The sequence below is a fragment of the Liolophura sinensis genome, chromosome 6 (genome assembly GCF_032854445.1).
Source record: "Liolophura sinensis isolate JHLJ2023 chromosome 6, CUHK_Ljap_v2, whole genome shotgun sequence".
Taxonomy (NCBI): domain Eukaryota; kingdom Metazoa; phylum Mollusca; class Polyplacophora; order Chitonida; family Chitonidae; genus Liolophura; species Liolophura sinensis.
This window is the reverse complement of record NC_088300.1, coordinates 39,790,653-39,812,908: the sequence shown is the minus strand read 5'-3', so window position 1 is coordinate 39,812,908 and position 22,256 is coordinate 39,790,653. Positions and strand designations below refer to the sequence as shown.

The window sequence follows — 22,256 nt, the reverse complement described above, 5'->3', positions numbered from 1 at the left end:
GAAGGGACTGAGGCTCTATCCCAGTGGCTGTGATCTATATTTACCCAGGGCTCTGCCTGAAGGGCTATATATATCTGAGAGTCCTGAGGGAAGGGCCATTTGGGTAACAAGCCACATTAGGGGGCACTATCATGTTACTGCCCACATGTCAAAACTGTTTTAAATTTACAAATAAATGAGTTTAACCTTATCTTTCATATACATGTAGCACAGGCTTGTTCAAATTACTTCTTTTAATCTTCCAAAATATGTCACAGAAAACTGACATGTATACTCAGTAAAATAACAGTCTCTCATTATGAAAGAAAAAAAAAATGGTATGATTTTTCTGCACCAACTCATGTGTTTTCTATTAAAATAAAAAAAAAATGCCTGTTAAATATATCTCCTATGCCGTAAACTGTCTAAATTTTATATGAGTAACGAACTCTCATTCTCTATTTTTCAAGGTGTTTGTTATGACTTTAAATGCTTGACATAGTCATACCTATAGAGTGGAGAAATTCTGTGTCTGTCATCATAGGTTCACCAAGGTTTATTCCCTACTGGATCATAAAGATCAAATATACACAGAGCCATGCAAACCCTTAACAAATTATACTTTGTCTTATTCACTTGACCTTCTACACAAACAGGCAACACCAGCAGTGTTATCATTATTTATAGGGAATGCTCTTTCTGGATATAACATAGTGCTAAAATTTGGCCAAGACCATTCAAACCACTGAATTCAGCCTTAGGCACAAAATCTCCAGCCATATATGTGCACCTGTACATGTCAACACCCCGGACCTCTCAAGTAACATCAGACCTGGAATAAAACAGGAATTAGTTTATAGGTGACTGCTAGGCTTTACCACAAACCTGCACTGACCCAACAGTTTGATGGTCACAAATGGCATAGCTAGTTGAGTGTATCAGAGTCGCAGATGATATTTAGAAAGTTTCTTTACTTATACATGTAGTACTCATGAATCATCGATGGAATGTCCGTAAAGTATAATCCCCAATACCAAAAATACTGTTACTTGAAAAGAAATCCACTTTCTTAATGACATACTCCAGACAGTACATAAATGTTGAGCAGCATTAGAATTGGTGTTACAGTGACTGGTAGTTCTGATATAAGATACCTGGCAGGGCACCTCTGCATTAGTGCTGGTCTTCAGTGAGTCCAAAGTTTATGTATAATGCACATACCAGAGAGAGATGATGATTGTGTTTACAGGCATTCTGCAGGGCACCTCTGCATTACTGCTGACCTTCAGTGAGGCAGAAGTATATACATGTACTAAAATGAGATGAAATTTGTGTGCTTACAGGCATTCTACAGGGCACCTCTGCATTACTGCTGACCTTCAGTGAGGCAGAAGTATATACATGTACTAAAATGAGATGAAAATTGTGTGCTTACAGGCATTCTACAGGGCACCTCTGCATTACTGCTGGCCTTTGATAAGTCAGAAGTATAATACATGTACTAAAATGAGATGAAATTTGTGTGCTTACAGGCATTCTACAGGGCACCTCTGCATTACTCCTTCAATGAGGCAGAAGTATAATACATGTACTAAAATGAGATGAAATTTGTGTGCTTACAGGCATTCTACAGGGCACCTCTGCATTACTGCTGGCCTTCAGTGAGGCAGAAGTATAATACATGTACTAAAATGAGATGAAATTTGTGTGTTTACAGGTATTCTACAGGGCACCTCTGCATTACTGCTGACCTTTGATGAGTCAGAAGTCAGGAAAATCATCTGTGTGTGTAAAAACGTGCTGGAGTACCTGGCAATCACAGAGGTGGTGGACACCATGGAAGATCTGGTCACTTATGTCAAGGTTGGCACAAAGTGCTTGTCTGTGTAACTATATCTACATTTAGCCTATAAAAAATCATCACTGAATGGAAACAAGGAAATAAACTCTACGCCAGGTCTTTTGTCATTCCCAATTGGTGCTACTTCTGGTTGCAGTGAAAAGTTCAGTTAAACTTTGGCATTTTGGAAATGAGATAACAGAAATACTAGGCTTTTCTCAATTTCAATATGTGCATGTACACTGTAATACAAATTGAAGGAAGGGAGGTAGTTCAGTGTACCATTTACATGCAACGCAGTTATGTTCGATTCAAAGTGTAGGGTTGCTGGCTATCAGATTTGTAGGCTTCGTGCTGACTTGATTTCTGAGGATTACTGAAGATGTTTTGAGGAGAAGCAATCAGATGTTTGCATCAATACCTCAGGTAGAGAGAAATGAAAATAATTAGAAACAAGTCACATCAACATCTCTAACACATTCCTTGTTCCCATTGTACAATCTCCATTCACTTGGTGTGCGTACAAGTGAAGGTACATATCCTGAGTTATAGTGTGAAACAGCAACCAGTGAGAGAAATTAATACATTCATTAATTCCCATGGCATGTTTTTCCCCCAACAGAACTTGAGTCCAGTTTTAACTCAGATGACAAAAGAAGTAGACTCAAGAGAGAAAGAGCTGACTCATCAAGTTCATCGTCACATGTTGGTCCGCTCTCGTGACCAGGTGAAAACTCTAACACCTGTCCTCATCAGTGGCATGAAGGTATTCATCACCTCTCGGCAAACAGGTAAGCTTGGCGGGCCTTGATTTTGTGATGTTGCACAAGAAAACTATCTTTAACCACTGACTATAAAGTCTGCAGTAGTGTTTCGTTCATTCATTCATTCATTCATACATTCAAGAATTCAAGGCAATCCTTCAGATTCAGTAATCTGCCTGTATAGTAATTATTATATACATTGTACTTACAATATATCCACAATACATTTTCTTGTTAAAGTTTGCATAAAAACAATGTCATCTGATTCTTAGAAGCTCATTTTTAGCCTGCCTGTATAAAGTAGATCCATAGCTTATGGCTTACTATCCCTGTTACAGGATGTTACGTCCCTGTTACTGGATGTTACATCCCTGTTACTGGATGTCGAGCATTGACATCCAGTAACAGGGAAAGCAATGTTAAATAAAATGCTGAGATTCTCCATACATGTGACAGTGACAGGGAGGGATGTTCTGTTGTTGATTCACTGTGCGCATATTAATTACCGTAAATAACAAAATTCACAACTTAGTGTATTGGTTATTGGAATCATTGTAAAGGTAAATATTATGGGTGGTATGTCATGCATATATTGAGCTGAATTTTTACAGATATAGAAAGCATAATGACATGATGGGGATGTTAAATCATTGATGCTGTGTGTGCGTATTAATTACTGTAAAGTACCAAATCACACCTTCTGTAAATTATGTATTCTTTGTTTTTGTATTCTTCCGTGTTTTGCGTGTAGAAATTTTGTGTGTCTTCTACACGAGAGCTACGTATTTTCACAACTTGTTTGCAAGGTTCCGAGATGTGTTTTGTCAGCTTTCTGACATCACAATTTCAGATTCAATCCCAGGATTGCAGAACTTGAAAGATTATAATATAATATAGGAGGCTAATTTGTTTTCACACCACTAGCCATTTGGAAACAGATCACAAAGTAGGCAAGGACATGGGCCCCAGGGCAATGGTCTGTGGGGCTGTGGTGTCACTTGGAGGAAAGTGGTATACGACAGAGCTGTTATACAGTCTCCTGGCACGCAAGCATTTTAGGCAGGTTACTATAAGCTCGCAAATAGGTCGCAGAAATACAGTACATTCTGCTTCTATAATGACAGTACATGGTGTACCATGTGTAATAGAATAATCTGTGGTGCAATTTTCCTCCCTCACTATGCTGTGTGTGCTGGCAGGACATGGAGTGGTCGAGGCCCAGATCAATCGTGACTATGTGGTGCATAAGGTCTGTGATGAGATCCTTGAGATCATCCGTGTCCTGCAGCTGACGACTTACGATGAAGAGGAGTGGGACGCTGATGATCTTACAGTCATGAAAAAGGCACAGGTAAATGTAATGATGCCATTCAAGCAACCGGGGAAAAAACATCCAAGTTTCAAACCTGTGCGTTGCATTAGACGCTGTGGATAAATATATTTCACCTAAGGAATAAGACTTAGAATAAGATAAGTTGGTTAGCGCGCTAACCAACTTAGAGTTCAAGTCCAGCTCATGCTGGTTTCCTCTCCGCAGGAAGGTCTGTCAGCAACCTGCGGATGGCCGTGGGTTTCCCCCAGGCTCTGCCCGGTTTCCTCCCAGCATAATGCTAGCCGCCCTCGCATAAGTGAAATATTTTTGGGTACGGCGTAAAACACCAAAGTAAATAAATAGGAAATCAGAATGAATTCCATTTATGCTAAACTCATTTCATCATTTCCGTATTTGTATAAATTGTATTTTCTATGTCTACACCGTATTTCATGTGTGTATAGTTGAGAATTTCAACCTCATTTGCTGTGTTTTGTATTTTTTTTTTTTTTGTCCGGTATGCTTGCTTCTGCTCATGAAATAATCTTCAGTACAGTTTAAAACTCATGTCACAGTGTGACTTCTTATCCCTGAAATGTAGTTCAAAAAGGTGACACATACACATAAGGAATAGAACTGCCACATTTTAAAATTATTTTGTTGGCTTTATAAAGGTGAGAAGCAAAGTTGATTAATCTTGTACATATCTCCAAAACTACTCATCCAAATTCTGTTAATCTCCACATGTGGATTAACATGTTCATGTGGGCACAAGAATAACTTGTTCTGAGTGGCTGAGGGAATCAGCATGCCATGCAGCGCAGTGACCCAAGAGACTCCCACCAATGCGGTGGTTGTGAGTTCAAGTCCAGCGCTTGCTGACTTCCTCTCCGGTGGCACCTGGAAAGGCCTTGCAGCAACCTGTGAATGGTCGTGGGTTTCCCCTGGGTTCTGCTCTCCTCTCACCATAATGCTGGCAGCCGTCAGATAAGTGAAATATTCTTGAATATGGCAGGAATCAAATCAGTAAATAAATAACGTATTCACGTAGGTCCTCTGTATTACATTTTCTGCATCATGACTGACCTTTTAACCTGCACCATCGCCACCATCCCAAAAGCTTCTTTACTACATTTGAATTGAATAAATTAAATTGAATGGGATTACATTAAATCTTGGAGTTGCCAAATGCATTGAAACTTCCTACATGGATTCATTGGTGCTCACTTGGCTTGCATTCTGAAAAACTTGTTTGCAAAGTGACATCCATCTAGAGAAGTGTAAAGAAATGTGTATCAATTAGCATTACAGATGTGCATTTGTGGCAGACAGCGAATACAAAAATTCTCTGTCATGAAATATTCAACTGTGTACAGTGACATTCTGTTGATAGGCAACATATTTGTCGACCTGTATAACATTGAGTACACATAAATGATCCAGGCTACATATTACTAAACGGATCCACCAGCAGCCTGCGGATGGTTGTGGGTTTCCCCCGGGCTCTGCCCGGTTTCCACCCACCATAATGCTGGCCGCCATCGTATAAGTGAAATATTATTGAGTTTGAGTACGGCGTAAAACACCAATCAAATAAATAAATAAATAAATATTACCAAATGGGCAAATGTTGTCAGTAAGGATACAGCAATCTGTAAACTCTTTAGTTCGAGTCAGGGGAGTCTGTTGTGAAGTTCTGTGGGAACGAGGAATTTCTTTCTGCAGCTTGTTCTAGTGTCTTATGCATTATGTGTATGCATTGCAAATGGTCAAGTCTTTCTCCTGTTGTTTATACACAAACCTGTGAGCTTTGACAATGTCTGTCTTTGCTCCTTTCAGAGTGCCATTGAAGGAAAGATGCAGATGGCCCAGAACTGGTTGGCGGATCCTAACGCTCTAGTGGGAAGTTCAGGTAATGACCTGGAGTTGACTATAAATGTTGTTACCTTATAAAAACAATTATTTTTTACTTATTGAACTGTAGAAAAAACATTGTTGTTAACCTTTATACATGCACATATAATTTACCATCTGCTGTGCAATATTTGTTCTGAAACTTTTCCCACGTGATTGGTTTCAGGAGAAAAAGCTCTTCGCCAAATCCTAGAGGATGCTCGCCGGATTGCAGAAAGGTGCACCAACCCAAAGGATAGAGAATCGATTCTGAAAACTGTGGGAGACCTAGAGTCTATGGCGAATGCATTATCTGAACTCCGACAGCAAGGGAAGGTCAGTTGTTTGATACAAATATCACAATCTAGTCTTGACAGTTTTATACATTTAGCGCTGACACAACACAGTTTCAAAAAATGTGACGCGCACTAGGTATTAAGTAAGCTCTTCCTTGGAAGTAATTGTATATGTCTTTCAGTTGCCAGAATGGCAATACATGCATATCTTTACAAAGTAAATGAAAGAAGCAGCACGGTTAATCTAGGAAAGTACAAAATGTTGTAACCAGTGGTAGCTGCATGTGTACAATATAGCATACACATACATCTTGGTAAGTTCCCCACAAACCTTCATCATATTGACGGTCACCTGACATGTTCTTGGGTTCATAGAAGTCGCCTGGACGGGGGCAGACTTCGTGTTTTGGTTCCTGGATGTTGGGGTCTCGTACATGAATTATAGGTTAGGCTTTCTTTTAGCTGCCCAGTCTAAGGTATGGTGTGTAAATCCACATATGTAATATGTATGAAGAATGGTACATACATGTACTTACATATTTAAGTAATAATGCAGTAAGATTGATTTATTTATTTTTGTTTCTGCAATGCTTCTTGAACAGGGTAACAGTCCTCAGGCTTTGTCATTGGCTCGTGAAATTCAGGGACCTCTTCGTGAGCTACAGAACAAAACAATGAATGGCATAATGAACACAGAGCGTAGCGGCATCAGACGGCCTGCACCAACAGTACAGGGCAAAGTGGAGCAAGCCCTTAAGTGGCTGGCTAATCCAGGGCTGGATGACAAGGGGCTAGGTGAGAGTCCTTCATGATAGCCAGAAAGCATGAAAGTTGTGTACCGTGTTCAGACAATTACTTATATTATTGAAATAAATCTCATGCATTCATCCGTTGCTATGCTAGCCAGGAACCTGACCAAAAGCTTTTTTTGTTCATATTTAAATGCACAAATTTTATTCACTGTTGCCTATTCACATTGGAAAAGGTTGGAAATAAGTCAGTTGTTGGCTAGTAGGGCGATCATTAAAAAGTTGTTCGTTGTGGGTAATCCAAACAACCCACAAAAATTGGGCTGACTCCAACTTTGTTTCTGCGATTTTTGTGAGAACCGATCTGACAACCTGGTGGTTTGGTTAAGGGTTTCACAACAGTGTAGAGGTGTTTGTTGCATAACCCCATATCGCTGAACCTGGTTTTGTATCAAGTCAAATCCTGAAAATGTGCATAGTCAGTATGATTTACACTTTTGTTGCAGATTTCGAAATGAAAAGAGTTTCGCCCATATTTTCAGGTCATGTGACAGAAAACTGTTACAGCTTTTAAGCTGAAAATTACTGGGCTTAATGGACTGCATGTTTCCTCACATTAATGAACCGTTTGCTCTGAAATTTTATGTAGACAAACCGGATGTACATCACATTTGGGAAAGGCATCGAAAATTGTTCACAGCTTCGAAAGTTTGCCATTGGTCGAAAATATGAGGTCACAAAATGTTTTGAATTTCAATATAACCCCGATGTGTCCTGATGTATTTCAGGCTGCTGATTTTGATTCTGCTCTTGTTATTTGTGTCTGTTCATAACTTTTTGAGATGTGCAGAAAATAAGGACTTTCCTATGTATTATTCATGTAAATCAAAAACTATGAACGTACAAAACTTGAAATGTGCAAGAAATCATAAATTAGGGCATGCTGATTTATAACTTCATTGACGAGTTTCAGCTGTGAAGAATTGTTTTCTCATTTTAATTCTTTTAATAACATTACCCTAATTCAGAAGTAGAAGGTAAAGGCTATTCATTTAACATAGACTTGGGAGGAAAATTTGTATCATATCTCCAGCATAACAACCTAACAGAAATTCATGAAACTTGTTGTTGTTATAGACCAAGATGTGGACTTGGGCAAGTAAACTTTTGGGTTTCATTGGCCTTGTGGTTTGGTGGCCATATTAAATTTATTTGAAAACCTTTTAAGAATCTTCTCCTCCCAAAATGGATTGAGCTGAAATTTAAATTGCATTTGCACAAAGCCTAGGCACACTGAATTTGCACATATGATCGTCCTGTGTTGAAATTGTGGAAGCTCGCTCTGTTGGTTAAAAAAGGCTTGTGACCCAAAATTTCATTTTTGGCCATTCATTTAGATATTTTCGCATATCAAAAGACCTGCCTGTTGCAGTTTTGGGTACTGGTTCCAAATATACCAATAGCTCAAACCAGAAATATCAGCTTGAGCCCGGTATTGCTGCAGCTATATTTTTGATTTATTGTCCGCTTGCTTATTGTAGAACTGGCAAAACATGGTGCATATTTCAGTGTTAGTTTTTATAGTATTTGTAAGTGGGTCACCCTCTGCCCCGTTTTGAGAGTAGCAATCAAAATAGATTGCAAACCCTCATCTCTGTAAACCAGGCTTAAACTACTGCTTATCTAAGTATGAATGTGTGGACTGAGAGAATTTATGGTCCATCCACATATAATTGTGTATATGTACACATATAGTTGTGTATATGTACACGTATAGTTGTGCACATCTCCACTGTATACTGACCCAAATTTGTCGCCAGATGAACAGATCAGGCCAGTATCTGTTTGCCAAAGGTAAGTTAGATTATTTTCCTTAATTTGTTTATGTCTATAGTATTTATAGTGCTATGTAAAGTTTCAGGTTGTTTTGGTCAGGTATTGATTATGGAGCCAATCGAAAGGGTTTGGACAAATTTGAAAACAGCCGATCTTTTGTCTTGTTGGAGTGATTAATACTGGTTCTGACAATGTATTGGTGTGAAATTTAATTTCGGACATGTAATTCTTGTACATCTACATGGTTAAATTTAGGCCAAGTCTCTCTTCAAGTGCTCGGGCTAGCCAGTCTCACTGGTGTGTGGTAGGTGTACATCAGTAAAGTACACCTGGCAAACTGGCGTAAGACATACCAACATGAAGGTACTACTCACCTTCATGTTACACCAAAAAAAACACTAAGCAGTAAGCAGGCAAAGCTATGTGTATATGTATACATGAGTGTTCAGATAATGTTTGGTGAGGAGTTGAATAAAGTTTAAACTATGTTGTAAATGTTGCGTCTTGGTGAGCAGTGTGTGTTTTCACATCTTTCAGGAGAGGAGGCCACCCGGATGGTGGTAGCTGAGGGGCGCAGGCTGGCACAGACATGCAGTGGTCCTCAGAGAGCAGACCTACTCCGTAACTGTGATGAAGTTGAAATATTGACCAATCAACTGTCGGATCTCATTAGGAAGGGTCAGGTAAATAGGACCACACAAGTTGTGGTTGAGCGTCTAAACCATTGTGGAATATTATGTTCGATTTTGTGGATATTGTAAAGGTACACGTGTGTATAGGTCTACACCTTATATCACATGCTAGACTAACAAATTTATCACAGTTTAAGTGTAATATAAGATTGAGCTTGATCTGGCGTAAATATATGATATGACATATGGCGTAAATATATGAGGTACATATGACATCTTCAAGGGCCAGATCGTTTGATTATTGTGGTGGAGATTTGTTCAAATTGTTTATCATTGCTTGTGGGGCTTTGTGGACAGGCGTTAGTGATGCTGATGGCTGTTTGCTCAGTCTAGCATTTGTTGACTTTTGTTTCACCAATATCATGTGCATATCTGTACGTCACATATTGCAAAATTGTACAGCATGTTAACTTGCCAGAGGTCAGTGGTTTTCACTGGGCACTCTGCTTTACTCCACCCATAAACTGACTGGCATTGCATAAGGGAAAAATTTTTGAGTATTACATTATAAACAATAATTAAGAAGAAAAAAAATAAATTGTTGATATGTGGAATGTTAACCTCATATTTTATACAGTAGTCTGCCATGATGGCGGGCATTGTGCTTGTTCATACGCTCTTATGTATCATTCTCCTGTCATTCCTAGGGTAACTCGCCACAAGCCCGAGCTATTGCCCAGAACCTCTCTCAAAAGTTACAGGGGCTGAAGAAGAAAATCAGGGATGTTCTCATTGATCAGGTCAGTATTTATAGTATGTCACTATTTGTATATAGCATGACATCCGGTGTTTTAGTGGAAGAACAATGGGATGAGAAAAATACAAGCACGGTCGGTAATTGAACGAGCGTTTTGAGGGTATCACTGTGCAATGCCTAGTCCCCTATCAGCTGCTAAGGAGTAACTTGGAAAATATGGATCTCAATAAGCACAGTGTTATGATAATTTATTTGATTTATCTGATTGGTGTTTCACTCATACGACGCGGGTAAGCATTGTGGTGCAGTGTTATGATAAAGATATATGAGAGCAAGCCATGTGACAAAAGTTGACAAAGACATTAGGCTATGGTCATGGCTGGAGGAGAAAGTCGATGAAACCACTCTTAGTCTTGTGACTCAGAAGATTTCCAATCATCCGGGAATGGCAAATTCCAAGTTCTGCAGTGAAGGAATCAGTTACTCCAGTCGTGGCTGTGTGACAATCAAAGACCATGTGAAGTGAAGAAAAAACAAACATCACATCGATATCCTTCGTGTTGTCGCTCAGTCGCTTCACTCCGTCAGTGGGAAGTAAAACCAAAAAATGTTTTATTTTTTCAATGGTCACTCACACTTGTGGTTCTTGTAGTAATATGTAAATATTGAAATAAAATCTAAATGGTATAAAGAAGAAAAAAATGAGCAACATGACATCCTGTCATTTCTTTTAAGATTTTCTTAAGTTTTCTTTCCTTTCATTTTGGAAATTTCGGATTCTGTTTTGAATGATGTTTTACACTGTAGTCAAAAATATTTCACTTATACATCGGGGACGAGCAGTATGGTGGGAGAAAACTCACAATCATCCGCAGGCTGCTGCAAAACCTTCCCACGTACAGAGGCCGTGGTGTCCCCCAAGTGGGATAATAAAAAACTTCATGAAACCTGATATCTTTAGTGGTGGATAATGCTTTTGTTTTATCACAGCATGGTGCCATTTCAAATATCTCTGACTTCTCTTTGGACAGGTGGAGGAAGATTTCATTGATGTGTCCACTCCTTTGAAGCAGATGAGTGAAGCTGCCATGGCGCCATTAGGTATGCATGTACCTGTTTACATGGACTATCCATGTTTTACAGTACCTAGCAAAGTATACATTTTATGGCAGTTTCAGAAGAATTTTGCATGTGCTAGCAAGATTGCCAGTCTCTTCAATTCAGTACTGTACAGACTTGAAGCTATTTTCAATGGATAGCTTTTTGCGGCGTGTGTTGGAACGACGTTGGAACGCAAAAGTCCTCAGTCATAACGATTATTATTATTCTACTTCACAGAGTGATTCCTGTTTTTTATTGGTGACTACATAGTCACACGATCCTCCACTCTGGTTTCCTCCAACCATAAACTTTATCACCGTCCTTTAAAAGTGGATAAAACATGAAAAAGAGTGTAAAAAGGTAGTTGTAAATGTGGGCTTCAATCTGTTTTTTTGATGGTGAGTACTTGGGACTACTTCCTGGTATATATAGTCTTTGCGTAATAACGTTACACATGAGGAAGTAACACTTGTTTAATAAATATGTTTGTACTAGAATTTGGTCTGTCCAGCTATCAGATGAGTTCAGCCTGTGGTTTGATTATACAGTGTAGCCTGGCTATAGCGCACCACTTTTAGGACAGGCTCCTGAGCGCCTTATAGGCTACTTCGTGCTATAAAGAAATGACGTTGGGATACAGAATATAGCCCACAGTCTATCTTACAGCTCATGATTTTGACATCAAACTAAGTTTTATCGACGCAAAACGTGTTTTGTCAAAAGCTTTCTTGTTGTTAGTTTACTATAACTGCATGAGATTAATGTTATCAGAGGATTCAGGAAGTGTTGTATGGTACACAAGTCATGTACGGAACACGAGCATCTGGCAACGTCCTAGGAGTTCTGTTCCACGAAGCTAGCCTGGCATCGTGTAATTACAACCTCATCTACTGAACTCGGTGCATGTTAAACATTTCCACAAGTTGAATTCTATCAGTGTAGTATTGGCTTTATCCATGTCCGCTCATGTCCGAAGTAACTCAAGGGAATAAATACAAATCAGATTCAAAATGGCGGACCACAGATGACTGTCAACTCAATTATGTTAGCTCGTTACAGCTACTGACTAAAAAAATAATTAATAAATAACGTTCACTATTTTATCATATGTCCTGCTAAATCAGTGTATTAACTGAAGGAGAGGAAAAAATTAAGAAGACACTCACATGCTGAAGTAATGCTGCAACTCCAACGTCACACGTGTGTTTCAAATCAAACTCTCTCACAAGGAAATGTAACCAGCTACAACCTTTTCCATTATTCCTGGACAAATCCTTTTACCCATGCAATATTCAAAAGCTTATACCTAAAATATCAAATAACACCTGGCTGACACACCAGCAGTAGGAAATGATGTTGCATTATTTACACATATTTTTTGGTGAGAAATCTTTATTCTTCTGCAGTTTTAGCTGTTGTCATTGGAAATCTCATCCTTCTCACATGGAAACGCACCACATATATTTGGGAGACGATTTAACTCGCGTTATTTCCGAATGCATGCTATATTGAGGCGCCTTACAGCCAGGCTACGCTGTATTTATATTTTTAATATATTTTTATTTAAGTGACACCTATTGCTTGATTCTGAATAATTCCTCCACCTTCCAGGACCACTTAAAACTTTTTTTATGAAGTTTAATGACTTTCTGTAATGACAGATTTAAGTATTGACATCAAAAGTATCATGTTAAGGCTTAAGGTGAATATTTATAAATGTTCTCATAATTCAAATTAAATGTTCGTGTTTCGAAATAAACAACAAATCTACATCCAAATAAATTCATTAGATATCCATCACATCCGTATTTAGAACATTATTATGCAAAGACGATATATACCAAGAGATGCTGTCGAATACCCACCATACAGAAATATTTTCCAATACCTTTGAAGAGGAAATGAAAATAAATATTAAAAATCTTATTTGCAAATACATTTAAGTTGTCATGCATTTTCATCCGATTTTGGCATCATTTTTATGTTTTTGTCTCCTTTTAGTGAAAAATTTTTGAGTACAGCATTATAAAGGTCAATCAGTGTTACCACACACTGTTTGGATTCGTATATCATGTAAAACCTTGCTCACATGTACATGTATGTAATAGAAATCTGTAAATGAAAATTGTGCTCATTTGCACTACAGTATATGTAATGGAAATTTTTCAATGTGTGGTCTAGGTAGATTGGTTTGATAGGGATATGATTGTTTTTTCTGGTTTTATATCCATATCGGATTCAAAATATTTCCAGATGATTACTGGGTATACGTGTAGATGATGTAGCTCTCAGATTTTCACCATTTAACATTTATGTCTTTGTGTTTCAGGAGCTCCGAATCGTGAGGGTAATTTCCAGGAGAAGGCACGTAACTTCCAGGCCCATGCTGGTAAGCTAGCGGACACCTCTCACATGGTGGCTACGTCGGGAGGCTGCAGGAATAAGAAAACAGTAGAGGCCATCTTCAACTCTACCAAACAGGTTAGCAGAGAAGGGAAGTTACTTAAAAAGAACATATCAAAGAGACCAAATTTAATTTTATACAAGTTTGTAAATGTGAGAACTTCTAAAATTCTAGAGATACAGCACATTCATGCCTTATATTGTCCATGTTATGTTTATCATATTTAATACAAATGCTCTCACCTGGAAGATGATGTCCTTCATTTATGAAGTATTTAGTCATATTATCGACAGTGTGTTGTATAGTTTTGTTTTACAAGCTGTGACTGGCTGTACATGCATGTTTCCTCTACAGGCTGGTTGTAGTATAACTACTGAAGTTGTTCGTACATGTACATGTTTGCCCTGCAGGCTGGTTGTAGTATAACTGGTGAAGTTGTTCGTACATGTACATGTTTGCCCTACAGGCTGGTTGTAGTATAACTACTGAAGTTGTTCGTACATGTACATGTTTGCCCTGCAGGCTGGTTGTAGTATAACTACTGAAGTTGTTCGTACATGTACATGTTTGCCCTACAGGCTGGTTGCAGTATAACTACTGAAGTTGTCCGTACATGTACATGTTTGCCCTACAGGCTGGTTGAAGTATAACTACTGAAGTTGTTCGTACATGTACATGTTTGACCTACAGGCTGGTTGTAGTATAACTACTGAAGTTGTCCGTACATGTTTGCCCTGCAGGCTGGTTGTAGTATAACTACTGAAGTTGTTCGTACATGTACATGTTTGCCCTACAGGCTGGTTGCAGTATAACTACTGAAGTTGTCCGTACATGTACATGTTTGACCTACAGGCTGGTTGTAGTATAACTACTGAAGTTGTTATCTCTGTTTGTAGGTGAATGACCTGACTCCCCAGGTAGTAAATGCTGCTAAGATTGTTCTGATGAACCCTAACAATCAGGCCACCATGGAGCACTTTGAGCTGCTGAAAAAGCAGTGGATGGACAACATAGAGAGGCTTAGGGGTCTGGTGGACGAGGCCACGGACACTGCTGCCTTCATCAAGGCTGCTGGTAAACAAACTCCCTCATTAGCCTCCGCAAACACATAAAGCAACCAATGAAGACCACGGAAAGCACCAGAGTGAAATGTCTGGAAATTATAACCAAAAAAAAACATGTCGTACTTTATACTTAAATTAATGGTTGTATAATGGTTCACTGTATGATGTTCTGTAACTTTAAATATACATCATAAACAGAATTATCTGTAGATTTTCCTGATCGAAATTTAGCTCATCCTGTGACAGTTACAGTGGATCAAGCCATCCATGCTTCAAACATGTTCACTTGAGGTGAAGAGTAAATGATTTGTTACCCTAGATTCTCAAGAAATTTCATACAGGCCGTTTAAATCTGTCGACTGGAAAGACGCCTGGTTTTCTGATGAGTGAAGGTGTGACATAATTTGAGTTAGCCAATGAAAAAGCAAAATGACAAATTTTCTTTGGTCGAAGTGGAGGTGTGTCTTCATTAATATTCACTTAACGTATACGGAATCTCACACTTCCATTAAAATCATAACTACTTCAACAATACATAGCCTCACAGACAGCCCGCAAGTGGACCTTAAATAGTGTAAATACAGCAAACCCAGTCTCAACAACCCCAACACCAAGGTATTTAAACTTCTGAGAAAACCGCCGAAGAGGGTGGCTGCCTTACCTTACCAAACCTATGACCTATGGTTACAGTTTACCACAAAACTCTACTGAAAAGTTAAATGAAGAAACAAACTTAATCCTTTCGTTCAATATTTATTCTGTTTGCAGGTGTCAGCAACCCAAAAATCTACAGTTTATATAATCTAGTTCTCCGTAATATTTTATATACAACTGGGATCTCAAGGCTGTCTGTGAATTTAACTTAGACAAAAACTGAAATTGATGTGTCTGAAACAACCAAATATTAATAATAAATGTAATCACACCATGATGACAGGGGCACCCGATCGTCAAATTGTACTTGGCTACTCCTAGTAATGCAATTACCACTCGTACACTCATTAATGAGATAAAATTGGCACAAATCCTGTCCGAAATAATAGAAGAATTACAGCATGTCAATCAGCCATCTATATCAGATTTGTAAGCTCTTTCAGCAGAGGTCATGGAGGTAGTAGACGGAAGGCCGGAGGCCTCTGCAAGGAGAGTAGAGATTCAACAATGGACATAATGTTTTCAAACTACATTTTAAATTATGCTTTACTGGTTGAATTTGTTGATGACTGTGACGTATCTTACATCACTCTTGTGTTGAACATATTCAGGATTTGAATTTTTAGCTTTGTCAGCTAGTTTTCTTGTATGTAGTACATGGACATGTATATATTTTCCTGAATGACATTCAGAAATCCTTCATTAAGTCTGTGATGTTGTGTTATCAGAGGAAGGCATCTTACGGGACACTGAGCGTGTTGAAGATGGCATCCGCACAAACAACTCCCCAAAGATCGTTACCAATGCTTCTAGTATTGCCAGACGGGCAAACCGTGTTCTGCAAGTGGCTCAGCAAGAGGCTGAGAACAGCGAAGACCCATCGTTTGTGCAGAGAGTCAACCAGGCATCTGACGGATTGAAGTCATGTGAGTAGCCATTATGGAACAACGCTAATCCTACTGCTTATGGGTTAGGCAGGTTGAATTCCTCCGAAGCCTGCGTTTGTGAAATTGTTGATGGATGCTTTATGTTTACATTATGGGATACATTTTTCACATTTTTGGTTTTTTCATTGCCTGTTACCAATTGATACAAAGTGGAAGGCATTGTTTATGTTGCAAGTTGTACGACCTGACAAACTACTTCAGAATGAAATATGGGAAATGTTTTATTCCCCAAATGTGGGAATTCTGCATCTTTTGTCATTTTGTAACTGGAATTCTGCATCTTTTGCCATTTTGCATCTTTTGCCATTTTATAACTGGAATTCTGCATCTTTTGCCATTTTATAACTGGAATTCTGCATCTTTTGCCTTTTTGTAACCGGAATTCTGTATCTTTTGCCATTTTGTAACTGGACTGTTTTACAACATCTTGCATATCTGATATTTATGAGAGTATGTAGAGGTCAGAAAGAATGTCTCTGTTTCAAATACAAGTAGTTTTGCATACATTTGAATCGTGATGTAACAGCTTTCTGTTAGATGGACTAATTTGTATCTCTGATCTTGGGTTTTGTTTTTCAGCCATCGCCCCAATGGTGACCCATGCCAAGACCATGTCTATGAATCCACGTGATCAGCTGGCCGTAGGAAACTGGAGGAAAGCTAACAATGCTGTAAGGGTGACATTTTGTATAAACTGTAGTGCAGAAGGGTAATTAGATGGTGACAAATTGTAAGGTTAAATATAATTTACTGTTCATCACAATGAAGTATCACAGGGTTCAGTCTCTCTCACAGGAATTATTATTGATAAATGTAATTGCATTAACGTGGTGTTTTCCTTGGCTTATTTCTATTTTCTTTCGTGACTATAGGGATAGATCATGCTTGTGAGTTTTAATCCCACTAATGTCCACATTTTTCATGTATATTCATATCATTTGTATAATTTTGATTAGTGAATAAACAAATCAATAAAAAAAATCAATCACATCCTTCAAGCAGATACAGGTAAATAGCTACATGTAGAGAAACATTAAATTTTCTAATTTGCCATTCTGTAGAAATGTAAGCATACTGTAATTACATTCTTACTGCCAGGTACATGTAACATGGGGGTCTAGTTGGCAGATAATTGTAGACCCCAAGCTGTCACTGCTTGCGGGGCCTTGGGGACAATAAACGATTGCCGTGTTTGCAAATACAGTTTCTTGAACTTGTCTTCCATTAATGTGGTGTACCAGATGAGGGAAAATCCCGGCAGCCAGCAAAATGCCAGAGGCGACTTGTTTCATGCCGGGTACTACAGTTTCCTCCACTCTAAAAACAGAAAAACACAAAATTGTATTAAGTGTTGTTGCGTCCATGCAAAAAAGAAAATTGTAAACAGTTGTTTTATACCGTCTCATTTGAAACTCATGATGGAAGATTTTTAATAATTGACTGCAAGATTAAGTCACATGATTTTGATAAGGTTTCATAATCAATATTTTGGCTATTTTCTGACCATTTTGCCCTCAGTTGGTTTCCAGTGTGGGTGATGTGAGGAAGGCAGTGATGGTGTACCCCAATGACTATGACTTAGAGCAGGCTCTGATTCCCCCACCCCTGGACATGTCACAGCTTCATATCTCAGGTACTCTTCTCTACAGCTCTATTCAGTGTTCATATAATAGGTGGCAATGTCACCATTTCATCTGTAGTGGTAAAATGGATTTTTTCGTCTCATAGTACATGGTGTCATTACTTCAATACAGCATCTAGATTGTGAAGGCATAGTACATGGTGTATTATTGTGTCATTACTTCAATACAGCATCTAGTTTGTGATATCATCGTACATGGTGTCATTGTATTATTGTGTCATTACTTCAATACAGCATCTAGTTTGTGATGTCATCATACATGGTGTCATTGTATTATTGTGTCATTACTTCAATACAGCATCTAGTTTGTGATGTCATCATACATGGTGTCATTGTATTATTGTGTCATTACTTCAATACAGCATCTAGTTTGTGATGTCATCATACATGGTGTCATTGTATTATTGTGTCATTACTTCAATACAGCATCTAGTTTGTGATGTCATCGTACATGGTGTCATTGTATTATTGTGTAATTACTTCAATACAGCATCTAGTTTGTGATGTCATCGTACATGGTGTCATTGTATTATTGTCATTACTTCAATACAGCATCTAGTTTGTGATGTCATCGTACATGGTGTCATTGTATTATTGTGTAATTACTTCAATACAGCATCTAGTTTGGGATGTCATCGTACATGGTGTCATTGTATTATTGTCATTACTTCAATACAGCATCTAGTTTGTGATGTCATCGTACATGGTGTCATTGTATTATTGTGTCATTACTTCAATACAGCATCTAGTTTGTGATGTCATCGTACATGGTGTCATTGTATTATTGTGTCATTACTTCAATACAGCATCTAGTTTGTGATAGCATAGTGCATGGTGTCATCATGTACTTTTGGTTTCATATGTGTGTGTAATGGTCCATCAGGTTGACATGTTCATCATGGTTCAAACTGTTGTGGTGTGTCAGTATTTTTGCAGCTAGCGGCATCATGCGTGCTCTTGTATATGTATGTGTGGATTCTGTCTCTGCAGGTGTCACTACACTGTTTTAATTCTATACCACTTGATGTAAACTCTACCATGTAGCAGAGGAACTGCTGCACATAATGTGTATCTTTTGTCATAGCAGTATGCATCTTTTGTCAGTATTCATGGCAGTATGTACCTCTTGTCAGTACTCCTATCTTTACTCATGGCAGTGCATACTTCCAGTCTGTACTTATGGCAGTTCGTACCTCCTGCCTGTACTCCTAGCAGTGCGTACCTCCTGTCTGTACTCATGGAAGTGCGTACCTCCTGCCTGTACTCATGGCAGTGTGTACCTCCCGTCTGTACTCATGGCAGTGCGTACCTCCTGTCTGTACTCATGGCAGTGTGTACCTTCTGTCTGTACTCAAGAGAGTGCATACCTCCCGTCTGTACTCGTGGCAGTGCGTACCTCTTGTCTTTACTCATGGCAGTGCGTACCTTCTGTCCTTCCTCAAGGCAGTGTGTACCTTCTGTCCATACTCAAGGCAGTGCGTACCTTCTGTCCATACTCATGACAGTGTGTACCTCCTTTCTGTACTCATGGCAGTGCATACCCTCTGTCCTTACTCATGGAAGTGCATACCTCCTTTCTGTACTCATGGCAGTGCGTACCTCCTGTCTGTACTCATGGCAGTGCGTACCTCCTGTCTGTACTCATGGCAGTGCGTACCTCCTGTCTGTACTCATGTCAGTGCGTACCTCCTGTCTGTACTTATGGCAGTGCCTGTACTCATGGCAATGTGTACCTCCTGTACTTACTCGTGGCAGTGTGTACCTCCTGTCCTTACTCGTGGCAGTGCGCACCTTCTGTCTGCATGTACTCATGGCAGTGTGTACATGTATCTCTTGTCCACTCGTATTTGTACCTCCACTGTATACCGATGTGTTTCAGTGTGTTGTCGTCGCGCTGCCTCCATTTTCTGTCAGAATGTATTACAGTAGCTGCAGAGTGTGTTAATGTAGTCCTAGATCATTGGGTTTGCAGTCATTCTAACTTTATCTACTGCATGATATATGTATGAACCAGTATACTGTAGCTGTACATTAAACACCTGAATTAACATTGTAAATAACCACATATCATATCTATCTATCTATCTATATATATTTATATATATATCTATATGTAGATCTTTTGACCACATATGTATTTAGATCTGCTTGTAGGTTGACTGGACCCATTTTTATCATCCCTCCAATATAGTTTTTATCTGAACACATCTGAAGAAGATTTATTCCTTCTACCATCAGTTTTTTTTGTTTTTCAAATAATTTTACGAACTTACATATTAAATGTAAAGCCTGTGGTGGTGAAAAAATATTTAGTTAAAGTATTTTATAATTTAGTATATATGATAGAACAGTAACTCTTAGGAGTTTTGTAAGTGATAATTTATCTTTTGTAGCCCCACCGCTACGGCATCGTGGGAATTTCCCCGACCCAGATTTCTTGAAGTTTTTAGATTCCTTTGATTATGATCCGTATCCTCAAAAAGCACCACCTCGAAAGGAGCCCACTAGAAGCTTTGCAAATAGGCAAGGTAGCTAGTCTGCATGGCACAATGCATTATTTTCACTGCTCTGTACATGTAGCAGTTTTGCTCAACCTTGTGTCCCAAAGCTCTGATTCAGTTGTTGATTGCAATTTTTTTTCTGTATTTACACACAACCTGAGGTGATACAACCTATTACGTGCACATATGTGTATTTGAAAATGCTGATTACTAGAGAAGGGTATACTTGGCATAGGTAGTGGACCTCTGTTTCCCACGTACATGTAACAATACCATGAACTGTTAAGAATTCATACCACATGTATCATCTTTGTGCATACAGGTTATAGAGGAAAGGTAATTTGTTCTGCTATCAAGATACACATAGCCATTTTTCTGATGGCTCATTCTGGTTAGCGATGTATATTGCTTCCAAAATACTACCAGAAAGCTTTGTTCACACACGTCTTTTTTTTCCATGTACATTCTGGGTTAAAAAGTTGTCAACAGTCGCACAGTTGTATAGCATTGATCGAACCCGTCAACAATAGAAAATACACAGCACCATAAATATATGCGTATTTATGTATTATTTAAACAGGCTGCAGTGTCACATACACGCATCTGTCACTGTCTTCAGTGCAGTTTTGGATGCAGAAGGAGTTGCAGATACATGTACTTTATAAGAATAGCCTCGTTGATGGTGGAGGGTTAGTTGGATGTATATGTAGCTGATGTGTACAAGTGAGCAGCAGAACACTCAGAGCTGTTAAGGGCTACAGTCGCTGCTACATGCACATACACCTACTTTATCTACTGCATGATATATGTATGAACACCATGGTAGGTTAAGAGCGCTGCTACATGTACATACACCTACAGGCGCTACTACATGTACATACATCTACAGGCGTTGCTACGTGTACATACACCTGCAATCACTGCTTCATGTACATACACCTAGTCCCTGCTACATATACATACACCTACAATTGCTGCTACATACACCTACAGTAGCTGCTGCATACACCTACAGCTGCTGCTACATGAACTTACACCTACAGTTGTTTCTGCATACACCTACAGTAGCTCCTGCATACACCTACAGTCCCTCCTACATGTACATACACCTACAGCTGCTGCTACATGAACTTACACCTACAGTCGTTGCTGCATACACCTACAGTAGCTGCTACCTACATGTGAACCTACAATATATGTATGTACTTCAAATGCTGATCCATTTCTTATCCCTAAATGATTAGGTATTATAAAATAGAAAGAAAACAAAAATCGTGTAGTGGATGTATGCAGCATGCTTGTCTTGACTTTAAGCAAATGCTTTCTTGTTCTTAGCACCCATGCATATATGCATGCATGCTTGCTTTATGATGCCTGTGGAAAAGTTGTATGCTGCTGGTACAAACATGCATCAAAGTAGATGTACTTTGCATCTACAAGCAATCTCTTCTAATGTGCATATCTGTTTTTGACACTGAAATCAGTTATTAATTTGATGAAATAATTGGCTACTTTCATTTGTTTTTTTTTTTTATCTTTTCTAGAGAAAGAACCCTTGATATCAGTGTCAGATGGAATATGTACAGTATCTGTACTACATACTCTGCCTTGTTATGCTGTCATGTGCATTGTATTTAGGACAAACCTGACTGTGTATTAAATTCACCCACATGATGACTGTAATTTCCCATATTCTCCATGGCTGTGGTTTTAGTCTCGTGTTTTGTCACAGTTCTATCTGCTTAACACTATTGTTTGTGTCTTCAGTTTGATGTTTATTCCCAAACTATTCACAAGAGAACGTACCCTAATGTGTTTAGTTTGATATGTTTCACATACATGTAGCACTGTTTTATTCGGTGACTTTTAAATACCTTTGCATTAT

General features: G+C 38.7%; 1 protein-coding gene across 6 annotated transcripts in view; it reads left to right on the top strand.

Annotated features, from left to right (window-relative positions):
• LOC135469064 (vinculin-like) overlaps nucleotides 1–22,256 on the top strand; it is a 68,248-nt gene that overhangs the window by 32,716 nt on the left and 13,276 nt on the right. For all 6 annotated transcript variants that reach the window (XM_064747587.1, XM_064747589.1, XM_064747586.1 and 3 more), the window contains exons 4-17: nucleotides 1,697–1,842; nucleotides 2,442–2,610; nucleotides 3,783–3,934; nucleotides 5,735–5,807; nucleotides 5,976–6,124; nucleotides 6,687–6,879; nucleotides 9,207–9,352; nucleotides 10,009–10,101; nucleotides 11,090–11,159; nucleotides 13,489–13,640; nucleotides 14,460–14,637; nucleotides 16,010–16,207; nucleotides 16,808–16,899; nucleotides 17,747–17,861. In XM_064747587.1, the coding sequence (XP_064603657.1) occupies nucleotides 1,697–1,842; nucleotides 2,442–2,610; nucleotides 3,783–3,934; nucleotides 5,735–5,807; nucleotides 5,976–6,124; nucleotides 6,687–6,879; nucleotides 9,207–9,352; nucleotides 10,009–10,101; nucleotides 11,090–11,159; nucleotides 13,489–13,640; nucleotides 14,460–14,637; nucleotides 16,010–16,207; nucleotides 16,808–16,899; nucleotides 17,747–17,861 (1,926 nt within the window). The remainder of the gene's footprint in view (nucleotides 1–1,696; nucleotides 1,843–2,441; nucleotides 2,611–3,782; nucleotides 3,935–5,734; nucleotides 5,808–5,975; nucleotides 6,125–6,686; nucleotides 6,880–9,206; nucleotides 9,353–10,008; nucleotides 10,102–11,089; nucleotides 11,160–13,488; nucleotides 13,641–14,459; nucleotides 14,638–16,009; nucleotides 16,208–16,807; nucleotides 16,900–17,746; nucleotides 17,862–22,256) is intronic.